The sequence below is a fragment of the Berghia stephanieae genome, chromosome 3, assembly GCF_034508935.2.
Source record: "Berghia stephanieae isolate SIO BIC M18660-M18661 chromosome 3, UCSD_Bste_1.3, whole genome shotgun sequence".
Lineage (NCBI taxonomy): Eukaryota > Metazoa > Mollusca > Gastropoda > Nudibranchia > Aeolidiidae > Berghia > Berghia stephanieae.
The window spans coordinates 33,386,471-33,401,096 of record NC_088362.1 but is presented as its reverse complement, the minus strand read 5'-3'; the positions used below and the strand labels follow the sequence as shown (position 1 = coordinate 33,401,096).

The following is a 14,626-nucleotide window of genomic DNA, read 5'->3' as shown; positions in this document are numbered from 1 at the left end:
GGGTATTGCGCTATATATAAAAGCTTGCTGTAACGTGACACGAAAACTAACTCGTCGTCTCTACTTATTCATTCTAAAACGAAGCCACGCATAAGTCTGTACACAAAGAATTTCGTAAAGTAGGAAATGAAAAAAGTAATACAGGGGGGTGATGCGTTGAAAACCGGGTAGTCAAACGGGAATAAGTGTGGGGCCCTGAAAAGGGCCGGTTTGAAGGGGAGGGGCATCGAGCAATTTACTTGCTGGTGGTGTATTTGGTGACAGCCTTGGTGCCGTCACTGACAGCGTGCTTGGCAAGTTCACCGGGGAGCAAGAGACGGACAGCGGTCTGGATCTCTCGGGAGGTGATGGTGCTCCTCTTGTTGTAGTGAGCCAGGCGGCTGGCTTCGGCGGAGATGCGCTCGAAGATGTCATTCACAAAAGAGTTCATGATTGACATGGCCTTAGAAGAGATACCAGTGTCGGGGTGGACCTGTTTCAACACCTTGTAGATGTAGATGCTGTAACTTTCCTTCCTCCTGCGCTTCCTCTTCTTGTCGCCGGTGCGAACGGCCTTTGCCTTGCCGGCTTTTTTGGCGCCTTTGGCAGAAACTCCTCCTTTGGGTGGCATTTTTTCCGATTTGATTTTCTAGTGAAACTAGTAGAAGAATGAACGGCGCGAAAACTATTTATATGAAAAATACCGGATGAAAAGCGAAGGGACGAGCAAATTGGAGAGAAGTATGCATTTTCTCAACGGTTGATTGGTCGAGCGGTTTGCAAATTCATCTCTGCCCTATTTCGTATAAATAGTCATTCGGCGCGTTTCACGAGTCACTGTATTTTTTAGCCTTGGGTCGAGCTTGAGACGATCAAATCGAGCGGGTTTTCGATCGAGTCCTCTAAAATCGAGCGGGTTTCGAGCGGGTTTCGAGTCAGTGACGTCATCGAGCAGTGATTCATTTGAAAAAACAAAAACAAAAACAAAACACGAGCATCTCGTTTGCCACAGGAAACTTCACAGACCCCTCCCTCTCTTATGTCTGTGGCTGGCTTGACTGCAGCTGGTTATGATGGGGGCTGCCAGATGGCCAAGTTCAAAATTGGTTATTAAGAAACACTTTTCTATTATTATTCATTTAAAAAAAATCTTTTATTTAAAAAAAATGAAAAGATAAGTGTATCCAACTGTAGTCGATTGTTTTGTTAATCAAAACCAATGAGTTTTTCAAGGGAATCAGAATGCTTGTGGTGTTTGGCTATTTGGGGTCTATTTGACTACTTGGGCAAGAAGAAATCTGGCTGTCTGGCAGCCTTGATAATGATCGTTCGTCGCATCACACACACACACACACACATACACACACACACACACACACGCCATCAAACAGTTGTTGATGGTGAAGGGTTGAGACCCCCCCCCCCCACCATCCCGCTGTCACCTTAACATTTCATATTTATGTCGCGCCAAAAGTTGTCGGCCGCTCCCACCTCCCATTTGTCACTGGTCGTCATCGCCTCTTGTGTTTGCGGGAAAAGCTCGTGCCTTTCATTATTTGAAAAATAAATGAACAAGAATGGTGTGTTTTTATTAGGTAGGTAGATAATAATAATAATAATAATAATAATAATAATAATGCTGAAAACTTATATAGCGCTATAACTCCGAGACACCAGACTCTAAGCGCTTAAATTACAAATTACTTTGGCTGAAACATACTCATTTACACACACAAGCACACACACACACATACACACACACAACACAACACACAACACAAACCAAACCTATCTTGCTTCTCATACCATCTACTAAAATCGAAACAAATATGTTTTAAGCGAACGTTTAAAAATAGACAAAGATTCTTTTTCACGAATGCTCTGCGGGAAGGCGTTCCAAATAGAGGGTCCGAAATGAGAAAAGGATCTCATTCCAGCATTTTTCCGAATTCGAGGGACAACTAGTTTTGTTGAATCACTGGCCGAACGTAAGGGGCGGGGTTTTGAATATCTTTCAATTAGTTCTGAAAGGTAGGAAGGGGCAGTACCTTCAAGACAACGATACACTAAAACACAAGCTTTGAATTTAATCCTTTTCTCAACAGGCAGCCAATGCAGGTCATGAAGTAGAGGTCCGGCAGAGTCGCACCTACGCTTCATGAATACTAGTCTGGCAGCGCTGTTTTGGACAATCTGAAGACGTTTCAGATTGTATTGCGAAACGCCAAACAACAGAGCATTACGATAATCCAATTTCGATAGTACGAGGGACACAACCAGGTGCTTGGTCACATCCTCAGATATGAACCGTCTAATGGAAGCAATCTTTTTTAGTTGGAAAAAGAGAGATCTAACCAAATTATTAACCTGATGCTCCATCGACAGTCGAGAGTCTAAGAATGTGCCAAGGTTTTTCACTTTGTCAACAATTTGAATGGAGGCATCCCCCAACTTCAAATCTGTTTCACTTTTCCACTTCCTGTTCCCCACATACAGCACCTCAGTCTTATCATCATTCAGTTTCAGTCTGTTCTCATTCATCCATTTCTTAACACTTTGGATACAATTTTTACTATTGGCTGATACTTCTTGTAAATTTCTCGTATTGGAAACGCAGTACAATAGCGTATCATCAGCGTATTGATGGTAAGACAGACCGAAACTTCTGATGATTTTAGACAATACTAATATTTAGCAGGTTCCACCCCAGACACACGGATTGGCCGGACACGATGATAACGATGCCGACGACAATGGATGACGATGATGATGATGATGATTATCGTGTTTCTGTTTAAAAAATGATAATACTTTAGCAGGTTCCACCCCCACCCCCCACACGGATAGACCGGACCCGAAGATGATCATTGTGGTATTGCTGGCTGTTACGGCTGTGATGATGATGATGATGATGATGATGATGATGATGATGATGATGATGATGATGATGATGATGACAATGGCGTGATTATTTGTTCGGTCGCTCAGTGGTACGGTGTCTCTTGTCACAAAATCAAGCCTTGTCAATGGCCGGATGAGTGACAGTGATTGTTGAAAATTGTGATCCAGATTTTAAGTCCGTGTGTAAGGCACTTGACTCAGGTGTGAATGCATTCCTATCTTATAAGCAATGACGGGTATTGTAAAGAGCTTTAATACAAAAAGACTCCAAACAGCGATCGGTACCTACTGTACGAAATGGATGTATGGTCGATATGGCGTGCCGGAGGAATAAATTAAATTAAATATTGTGAAGGTCATTGAGCATGGTGAATCCTTGGAAATGCGCTTTGAACTAATACACCTGCTAGACAACTCCGATTCCAATATAAACGACTGATTAATGTTCCCATATATAAACTATAGTTAGCTGAAAATCTTTCTTTGTCGGGACTCCAAAAGTATGGAACGAATTAGACAAAGAAATCAAAGGGGTCTTTTAGGAGCACTGATTGATTTTAGATTGATTATTACATTGAAATGTGTTGATATTTATTTTATCCATTATTATTAGGGTGGTGGTGGTGGTGGTGATGATGATGATCCCGCTGATATGATGGTGATGATAAATAAATTAAACATAATTCCCTTTATTCATCCCATAGGGGAGATTTGTCTTTCGGGTCTATTCTAAGGGAAGACTGGAATAACCCAAGCGACAGCCGCAATGCAGCGCCGCAAATTTAGTTAGGGCAAGGTGACTTGCTCAAGACCACTCAGCGGCGGGTGATGATGATGATGATGATGATGATGATGATGATAATGATGATGATGATGATGATGATGATGATGATGATGATGATGATGATGATGATGATGATGATGATGGGAACTAACAAAGAATACACAGGCATCTAAAATTGAAACATTCCATATTCAAAGCTAATGTTTTACTTTAAAAAATTGAGCTTTACAATATCCACTAAATGTGATCAAAGCGCTGTACAAGGGTTCCCTGGTCAACAGCAACATTTAATATGTAGGACGGGACATGCCGCCTGTTAGGCGATATTACAATTTTTCAGACAACGCTGTTAACGGCCAGGTACTCATTTTACACCCGAGTACGGTGAGAGAATGTGAGTAAAGAGCCTTGTCCAAGGACTCAACTATGCACCGAGCGCGAGGCTCGAACCCAGGACTTTCCGATCCGAAAGCGGGTGTCATACCACAACACCATTATAATGCACTAGACCCATGGCCGACTAGAGTACTATAGTTACGTCATGACTAGACCACATAGCGCACTACTTTAGGAGTGTTCATTGATAGATGGATGCGTGTGTGTCAAAGAAATAGCCTTAGTGTGTGTGTGTGTGTGTGTGTGTGTGCGTGTGTGTGTGTGTGATAGTCAAACATTAGTAGGTTTAATGAAGTCTTGTCACACACGCGTGATACACCTATACGAATTTCCCTGCCACCCAGACACACTAACATCTGACAAGGAGTGAGGGCTGTGGAAGAACCGCAGACTACCGTGTGCAAACGTTGGCGATTGGTATCGGATGGCAAACTGTGATCGTTTAAAATGATTCGAAACACTCGTTACCCCTCCGCTCGCTCGGATCCTGATCGTCTCAAGCTCGTCTCACGTGTCAAGATCGTCTCAAGCTCACAACCCGCCCGATCGTTTTACTAACTCCATCGTTTTACTAACTCGCTCTTCCGGCATTGAGATCGGACACTGAATCGTGGCTTGGCGCTCGAACGTCGATCGGGTAAAAGCGATCAAATAACCCAACACCAACACTAGTATTTTTTAAAAGTACACCCAACCAATTACAATAAACAATCATGTCTGGCGGTGGCAAAGGTGGAAAAGTTAAGGGCAAGTCCAAGTCCCGCTCTTCTCGCGCTGGACTCCAGTTCCCAGTTGGCAGAATCCACAGACTCTTGAGAAAAGGCAACTACGCCGAGCGCGTTGGTGCTGGTGCCCCAGTCTACTTGACAGCTGTTTTTGAGTACCTCGCTGCTGAAGTTCTCGAGTTGGCAGGCAATGCTGCCCGTGACAACAAGAAGACCAGGATCATCCCCCGTCATCTCCAGCTCACCATCCGCAATGACGAGGAGTTGAACAAGCTTCTGTCCGGAGTCACCATTGCTCAGGGTGGTGTTCTGCCAAACATCCAAGCCGTCCTCTTGCCCAAGAAGACCGGCAAAGCACCAGGAAAGAACTAAGCTCACCTCCAGCAGCCAGTCTTTCTGCTCCCAACACAACTGTCCTTTTCAGGACAACCACCACTCTTCCCCATTGGCTCCCAACGTAACATCGCATTTGCTCTTTCTGGCACTCCCGAGTGCTTTTAGTTTTATGATTGTGTATGTGGCATGCTTTTCCTTCCAGATACGTACCAGGTTTTTTAGAATGGCCATTAACACTGCTCCGTATATTCCAATCCAAACTGTAAGTACCGGTTAGACCGTTTGAAGTTAGGGAGATAAGACGGCTTATGAGTACGTTTACATACATTACGGTTGACTGAAGTGTCTTAATTTCTAGACGAAAAAATACCTCAATTGAAGGCTTAGAGTCTCGGTTATACTATGCTACCCTTTATCTTTCCGCATTGGCACTGTCCTTGTCGACACAGGTGTGGAGTTCTGAACTTCTGAATCGCCTGCGAGTGACCAAATTTTTTTTGTTGGCTTTTTTTCCCTTCTTTTTGTAGCCTAGAATATCGGTTTAAGGCGACGGTTGTGTTGAATCATGTCGGTTACTCTCACCTTATGCTGAGCATCTATCACAGAGATGGGCCGCCCACAACGAAATTGGCATTGAAGGCTAGTTTCTGTTGGAATGGGACACCAACCCTCTCCGATGGATCATATGACCTTGTCGCGGTCGGAGGGCTTGCGTCTCTCGATGATCGTAAGTGAGAGGCCAGACCAAGAATGATCTACAACGGTCAGCATCGTCAACAAGGAAGGAAGAAGGGAGGAAATCAACCGTCGAGTTCAGCTTCCCCTAGTCCACACCCTTGGGTGTGGGTGTTGTCCACGACGTGGGGGAGGGGTGAAAAGGGACTGACTCTCTACAGGACATCCTCCCGGATTCCCAACTTAGACCATCTGACCACGGGTAGATGGAGCTCGTCATCGGGGGACCGACATCCATCTAAGAGAAGGACACTCTGCGCAAAAACCCGGACAGATGGAGTTCGTAAACGGGGGACCGCAATCCATCTAAGAGAAGGACACTCCGAACAAAAACCCGGACAGATGGAGTTCGTAAACGGGGGACCGCAATCCATCTAAGAGAAGGACACTCCGAACAAAAACCCGGACAGATCGATTTCGCTAACAGGGGACCGCAATCGATCTAGGAGAAGGACACTCTGAAGCAAAACCTCCACTGCCTTGTGGACAGACCTTGGATGGTCAAAGGCTAAGGAAGCAAATCCTGAAAAACAGCACGCCGAGGACAGAGCAGCGGGGCCGGAAGGCGCAAATATCACAGGAAACTGGAAACTGCCACTGCATGCTTAAATCCCAATATGACACGTCACAATAATCAAATCCGATGTGGTGCGAAGCCCGTGGAATCCCGGCGGACGGGCCTAGTGCCGGGCCTCAATGGCCCACCCAAGCGATCTGGTGGTACCTTGACTTCATCTTGCGGAACCAGGGGAGGAGGATCAAGGTTACATGCGACTGGAACACCAAACACAATTAAAATCCTCCAATGGAATGCTGAGGGCGTTGCGAAGAAGAAAATAGCCCTTGAAAAGAGACTCAAAGAGCAGGACATCAAAATTGCCTGCATTCAAGAAACTCACCTCACGGACAACATGAGATTTGCCATCAGAGGGTACCAGGTAATAAGGCATGATAGAAAGGATCACAAAGGAGGCGTGATGACATTAGTAAAAAACGACTACCCCACCGCAGGCATAAAAATTGATACACAAGAGCAATCAGAAATACAGCAAATTAAAGTATGTATCGGAAAGAAAGAACTCCTGATTTTTAACTGCTATTGCCCACCAAACAAAGAGCTTCATTTAGACAAGATAAAAATCCAAGAAGAAAGATGTCTGGTACTAGGGGACTTTAACAGTCACTCTCAAAGCTGGGGATATGGAGATATGGACAAACGTGGTGAAACCGTAGAAAACTGGCAAATTGAAACAAAACTTCAACTATTGTATGACGATGAAGATGAGGACACATATTTCTCAAGAGCGTGGAAAACCACATCTACCCCAGATCTTACGTTTGCCACAGATGATATAGCAAAGACGATAAATAGAACAGTACAGCCCCAACTGGGTGGTAGCGACCATAGGCCAATCATCACAAACCTCTATCATCAAAATGAAAACAAAACACAAACTATCCCAAGATGGAACTACAAAAGAGCAAAATGGGAAAGCTTTGAACAACTTACAGACAGCCACTGCAAAAACATAAACTGTAAAACCAAGAATGTCAACAAAAGTGCAAAAGAACTGACAAAGGCCATCCTAAAAGCAGCAAAAGAAAGTATCCCAAGGGGAGCAAGAAAAAATTATATACCACTCTGGACAGACGATCTTAATCAGTTAAGTAATGAAGTATCGGAAACAAGAGAAAAGGCTGAAGCAGACCCCTGTGATGACAATATTGCAGCATATAAAGAGGCAGAAGCTACCTTTAAAAAAGAAATGGCAACGACATCCAAAATGGCATGGAAAGAAAAAACGCATAGCCTTAACTTCGAAAAAGATGGAAATAAACTTTGGAAACTTACAAAAGCCCTAAATAGAGAACGGAATCACTACGCCCCTCCCGCTTTGGAAAAAGAAGAAGAACTTGTCAGTCCACAACAAGCTTCAGACCTATTCATGGAGCAGTTCAAAAAAATTAGTGACAACACAATACAAAAAGAACTGAAGGAAAGAGTTAGAAAAGAATGCAGAAAACAAAAAAAGGAACTCAAGGAAGCCATAGATGAAGTAATGACAAAGAAGCTAACTATGGAAGAACTAGAAAGCTCTCTCAAAGTGTTAAAAACAAAGAAATCGCCAGGCCCAGACGAAGTAACAAATGAGATGCTTATCCATCTTGGAAAGACAGCGAAAAAGAAGCTATTACAACTCTACAACAGCACTTGGAAAACTGGTAAAATACCAGATATATGGAAAAAGGCTATTATTGTCCCAATTAAGAAAGAAGGAAAACAAGCAAATGAAGCCGCAAATTACCGACCTATAAGTCTTACAAGCTGCATGTGCAAGCTGATAGAAAGAATTATCAACTCCAGACTGATGTGGTATTTTGAAAACTATAATGTGCTTATAAATGAACAAGCTGGTTTCAGAAGACACAGGAGTACTGAAAATCAAGTAACCTACATATCCCAAGAAATAGAAGACTCGTTTCAGGATGGAAAGAAAAAAATTGTGGTATGGGTGGACTTTGAAAAAGCATTCGACAAAGTGTGGAAAAAAGGTCTGGTATATAAACTACAAAAATCAAAAGTCTCCCATAACATGCTCAACTGGATACAAAACTACCTAAAAACAAGAAAGGCAAGAGTAACAACACAAGGTCACAAAAGTAGAGAAGCAAAACTAAAACATGGAGTCCCACAAGGTGGAGTACTATCACCTACACTATTTCTTCTCTATGTAAATGATATAAGAGAAACACTATGTCGAGGAGTGAAAATGTCGATGTACGCAGATGACCTAGCTCTGATTAGCTCTGACCAAAACTTAATCAAGGCACAACACAGGATGCAAATCACACTGGATAATATCAAAGAATGGACTGACAACTGGGCGATGAAAATAAATGCAGTGAAGACAAAGTTCACAATATTTAGCCTCTCCCCAAAAGATGAAAAAGCAAAGCTACGTATTGAAGACCATGAATTGGAAAAAGACGACGCACCAAAATACCTAGGAGTCCATTTTGACCCAAGACTAACATGGAAAAATCGAATCAGCAACAGTCAGAAAGTTGGGGTAAAGCGAACACAACTCTTGAAAAAACTAGCTGGAACAACTTGGGGAGCTAGCTCCGATATACTGAAACAAACTTACACAGGATATGTGAGACCAGCGCTAGAATACGGGATATCTGCATGGGGAAACTGCTCTAAAACTCAAATGGAAAAACTGGACAAATTGCAAAACAGCAACATGAGGATAATAAGTGGAGGAATGAAATCTACACCGATTCATGCAATGGAAACCATAACAGGACTTACATCTCTATCAGAAAGAAGAGAATCAAAAATGTTGAAACAATACACAGACGTGAAAACAATGACGGATCAGCCTCTTCACGCTAGAGCGCAACAAAAGAAAACTAGGCGGCTGAAAAGATCCCACTTTATTGAAAGAGCCCAGCAAATTGAAAAAGATCACGAACTTGACGGAATAATGATCCAAAAATGCAAAGCAAATATCAGAGTACCAATTTGGAAAAGGCAAAATCACTTGAAAATCAAGACTTCCGTTGGTGACATTTCAACAAAACAAAAACACGGTGAAGAAATCAAGAAGTCTGTACAGAAGTGCATTGATCAAAACTACCCTGGAAAAAAATGGACAAGAATCTATACCGATGGTTCATGCAATAAAGAACACACGTGCGGGGGCCTGGGAGTGCACATCGAGTACACAATTGGTCAACAAAAGGAGATCAGCAAACCAACTGGTACTCGCACTTCAATCTACAAGTCAGAGGCAGATGCAATTCATGAAGCTGTTAAGCAAATCCTCTCAGAAAATGAAAAACCAAGACACATAGTGATTTTAACAGATGCTAAGAAAATTCTGGAGGATATAATGATGTCCTTTGCGGATGATATAGACGCCTTGGTGGAAGACCTCATGAAGCTAAGCAAGTTTACCAACATTATACTGCAGTGGATTCCAGGACACTGTGGGATACTTGGAAATCAGATCGCAAAGGCAGGCAGTCGCATGCAGCAACCCTCCCCAATGTACTCAACAGGAGAAATTAACAAAATGGCCAAATTTATCCAGTCTCAGAGATGGAGAGAGAAGCACCCAGAATACAACATGAATGACCCAATCAAGGTGCTCGACAGAAAGGAACAGGTCATCATCTTCAGACTGAGAACTGGACACAACCAGTTAAAGGAACATATGTGGAGGATGTCCAGAGCAGGTGCCTCTACAATGTGACTGCGGACTTGAAAATGAAAATGGACATCATGTCCTAATGGAATGTCCAAAGTACAACCAGTTGAGAAGGAACTTCTGGCCTAACCCAACCCCATACTCAAAGAAGCTGTACGGCAGTGAGGACGACCTCAGGACCACTGTGGGCTTCATTCACCAGACCGGACTGACCATGTGACGTGACGGGAACGAAGAAGAAGAAGAAGGACACCAACTTGTCTGTAGCCGAGTGTCATACCACTTAGACCACGAGTACAGATTTTATGTGCGTATGTGTGTGTGTATATGAATATTCCATCTTAACATCGGATGCATGCCTACACTCAATTTCAAATTTCAGGAACATGTTATGGATACATTGGGCAATAGTATGGTCTTAGCAGATGACACTGACGCAAAGAGAGTATTAGGGTTAATGGTTGCAATGGCACTAGAGGTAACACAATGATGATGATGATGATGAGGTGGTGGTGATAGTGGTGGTGGTGGTGGTGGTGGTGGTGGTGGTTGGTGGTGGTGGTGGTGGTGGTGGTGGTGGCTGTAGTAGTGATGGTCGTGGTAGCAGTTGTGGTAAGGATGGTGATGTAATGGTAGTGGTTGTAGTCGTAGGGATTATGAGGTGGTGGCAGTGGTTGTAGTAATGGTGGTAGGGATGATGATGATGATGACGGGTGAGATGATGATGGAGTGATGATGATGATGATGTTGATGATGATGATGATGAGGAGAACATCAAGCTATCCAAAAAGGGGAGGCCTTCCAAAAGCTCCTCGTGCTAAGGGAAACAACCCAGATATTCCCTCAACTAACCCTAAGAGAAAAAAATAACAAAAACACCTAGTACCGTCAACTAACCCTAATAGCAAATACAAACACCCCATCACCTTTACTAAGACTTATGACTAACCCTAATGGCGGATGAAAATCAAAGCAATGGCCGGATTTAGGAAAGTACACTCACCCATCCAGGTTGGCAAAAGCCGCTCAATTACCCACAAATTGAATAAATAAACGCATGACAAAGATCCAACCCACCCACAAAAAGCAACTATTCCATTCCCCATTCCCAACATCGTCACCTTTCCGTTTCAGTTCAACTACACAGGGCAGGCCAAAAATGCTGGGTTGCACGGAAGGAGCTGACAACTAGATTGGACTAAAAATGACCTTTTTTTTTCGATTGAGAGCGCGGACTGCAGAAATAAAAAGTCCGCAGTGGGAGAATACTTTCGCATTTTTTCTTTTTTTTTTTTCGATTCAGAGCGCGGACTGCAGAAAAAAAGTCCGCAGTGGGAGAATACTTTCCCCATTTTTTTCTTTTTTTTTTGATACAGAGGCGGACTGCAGAATAAAAAGTCCGCAGTGGAGAATACTTTCGCATTTTTTTTTTTTTTTTTTTTTTCGATTCAGAGACGCGGACTGCAGAAATATAAGTCCGCAGTGGGAGAATACTTTCGCATCTTCTTTTTTTTTTTTCGATACAGAGCGCGGACTGCAGAAATATAAAGTCCGCAGGGGAGAATACTTTCGCATTTTTTCTTTTTTTTTCGATTCTGAGCCGGACTGCAGAAATAAAAAGTCGCAGTGGAGAATACTTTCGCATTTTTTCTTTTTTTTTTCGATTCAGACCGGACTGCAGAAATATAAAGTCCCGCAGGGGAGAATACTTTCGCTTTTTTTTTTTTTTTTTTGATTCAGAGCACGGACTGCAGAAAATAAAGTCACAGGGGAGAATCTTTCGCATTTTTTCTTTTTTTTTTTTCGATTCAGAGCGCGGACTGCAGAAATATAAAGTCCGCAGGGGGGAATACTTTAGCATTTTTTCTTTTTTTTTTTTCGATTCAGAGTGCGGATTGCAGATATAAAAAGTCGGCAGTGGGAGAATACTTCGCATTTTTCTTTTTTTTTTTCGTTTCAGAGCGCGGACTGCAGAAATTTAAAGTCCGCAGTGGGAGAATACTTTCGCATTTTTTCTTTTTTTTTTCGATAACAGAGCGCGGACTGCAGAAATAAAAAGTCTGCAGTGGGAGAATACTTTCTTTTTTTTCTTTCTATTTTTTTCGATTCAGAGCGCGGACTGCAGAAAAAAAAGTCGCAGTGGGAGAATACTTTCGCATTTTTTTTTTTCTTTTGATTCAGAGCGCGGACTGCAGAAATATAAAGTCGCAGGAGAATACTTTCGCATTTTTTTTTTTTTTTCGATTCAGAGCGCGGACTGCAGAAATATAAAGTCCGCTGGAGAATACTTTCGCATTTTTCTTTTTTTTTTGATTCAGAGCGCGGACTGCAGATAATAAAAGTCCAGCAGTGGGAGAATACTTTCGCATTTTTTTTTTTTTTTTTTTTTGATTCAGAGGCGGACTGCAGATATAAAAGTCCACAGTGGAGATACTTTCGCATTTTTTCTTTTTTTTTTTTCGATTCAGAACGCGGACTGCAGAATATTAAAGTCCGCAGTGGGAGAATACTTTCGCATTTATCTTTTTTTTTTTCGTTTCAGAGCGGGACTGCAGAAATAAAAAGTCCGCAGTGGGAGAATTCTTTCGCATTTTCTTCTTTTTTTTTTTGATTCAGAGCGCGGACTGCAGAATAAAAGTCCGCATGGGAGAATACTTTCGCATATTTTCTTTTTTTTTTCGATTCAGAGCGCGGACTGCAGAAATAAAAGTCCGCAGTGGAGAATACTTCGCATTTTTTCTTTTTTTTTCGATTCAGAGCGCGGACTGCAGAAATAAAAAGTCGCAGTGGGAGAATACTTTCGCATTTTTCTTTTTTTTTTTCGATTCAGAGCGCGGACTGCAGAAATAAAAGTCCGCAGTGGAGAATACTTTCGCATTTTTCTCTTTTTTTTTTTTTGTTTCAGAGCGCGGACTGCAGAAATTAAAGTCCGCAGTGGGAGAATACTTTCGCATTTTCTTTTTTTTTTTTGATTCAGAGCGCGGACTGCAGAATATAAAAGTCCGCATGGGGAGAATACTTTCGCATTTTTTCTTTTTTTTTTCGATTCAGAGCGCGGACTGCAGATATAAAAAGTCCGCAGTAGGAGAATTCTTTCGCATTTTTTCTGTTTTTTTTTCGATTCAGAGCGCGGACTGCAGAAATATAAAGTCCGCAGTAGGGAGAATACTTTCGCATTTTTCTTTTTTTTTTCGATTCAGAGCGCGGACTGCAGAAATAAAAAGTCCGACAGTGGGAGAATACTTTCGCATTTTTTTTTTTTTTCGTTTCAGACGGGACTGCAGAAATATAAAGTCGCAGTGGGAAATACTTTCGCATTTTTTTTTTTTTTTGATTCAGAGCCGGACTGCAGAAATATAAAGTCCGCGGAGAATACTTTCGCATTTTTTCTTTTTTTTTTTCGATTCAGAGCGCGACTGCAGAAATATAAATCCGCAGTGGGAGAATACTTTCCATTTTTTCTTTTTTTTTTTTGATTCAGAGCGCGGACTGCAGATATAAAAGTCCGCAGTGGGAGAATTCTTTCGCATTTTTTCTTTTTTTTTTTTCGATTCAGACGCGGACTGCAGAAATTTAAAGTCCGCAGTGGGAGAATACTTCGCATTTTTCTTTTTTTTTTTCGTTCAGAGCGCGGATTGCAGATATAAAAAGTCCGCAGTGGGAGAATACTTGCGCATTTTTTCTTTTTTTTTCCGTTCAGAGGCGACTGCAGAAAATAAGTCCGCAGTGGGAGAATACTTTCGCATTTTTTTTTTTTTTTTTCGATTCAGAGCGCGGACTGCAGATATAAAAAGTCCGCAGTGGGAGAATACTTTGCATTTTTCTTTTTTTTTTCGATTAGAACGCGACTGCAGAAATATAAAGTCCGCAGTGGGAGAATACTTTCGCAATTTTTCTTTTTTTTTCGATTAGAGCGCGGACTGCAAAATTAAAGTCCGCGTGGGAGAATACTTCGCATTTTATCTTTTTTTTCGTTTAGACGGGACTGCAGAAATAAAAGTCCGCAATGGGAGAATACTTTCGCATTTTTCTCTTTTTTTCATTCAGAGCGCGACAGCAGAAAAAAAGTCCGCAGTGGGAGAATACTTTGCATATTTTCTTTTTTTTTTTTGATCAGAGCGGGACTGCAGAAATATAAAGTCGAGTGGGAGAATACTTTGCATTTTATTTTTTTTTTTCGTTTAGAGCCGGACTGCAGAAATAAAAAGTCCGCAGGGAGATACTTTCGCATTTTTTTTTTTTTTTCGATTAGAGCGCGACTCAATATAAAAGTCGCAGTGGAGAATACTTTCGCATTTTTCTTTTTTTTTTGTTTCAGAGCGCGGACTGCAGAAATTAAAGTCCGAGTGGGAGAATACTTTCCATTTTTTTTTTCGATTCAGAGCGCGGACTGCAGAATAAAAAGTCGCAGTGGAGAATACTTTCGCATTTTTTTTTTTTGTTTCAGAGCGGGACTGCAGAAATAAAAAGTCGCAGTGGGAGAATACTTCGCATTTTTCTTTTTTTTTTTTTCGATTCAGAGCGCGGACTGCAGAATAAAAAGTCGCATGTGG

At 42.0% G+C, this 14,626-nt stretch overlaps 1 protein-coding gene and 1 pseudogene across 1 annotated transcript; one reads left to right on the top strand and one right to left on the bottom strand.

The window, feature by feature from the left end:
• Positions 1–235: 235 nt before the first annotated feature.
• On the bottom strand, positions 236–624 carry LOC144969528 (histone H2B, gonadal pseudogene; annotated as a pseudogene).
• A 4,149-nt stretch (positions 625–4,773) lies between these two features.
• On the top strand, positions 4,774–5,186 carry LOC144969527 (histone H2A-like). The gene has a single exon (XM_078908656.1). It carries the CDS (start codon positions 4,774–4,776, stop codon positions 5,155–5,157), a length of 384 nt encoding a protein of 127 aa, XP_078764782.1. The 3' UTR covers positions 5,158–5,186.
• The last annotated feature ends 9,440 nt before the right edge of the window (positions 5,187–14,626 follow it).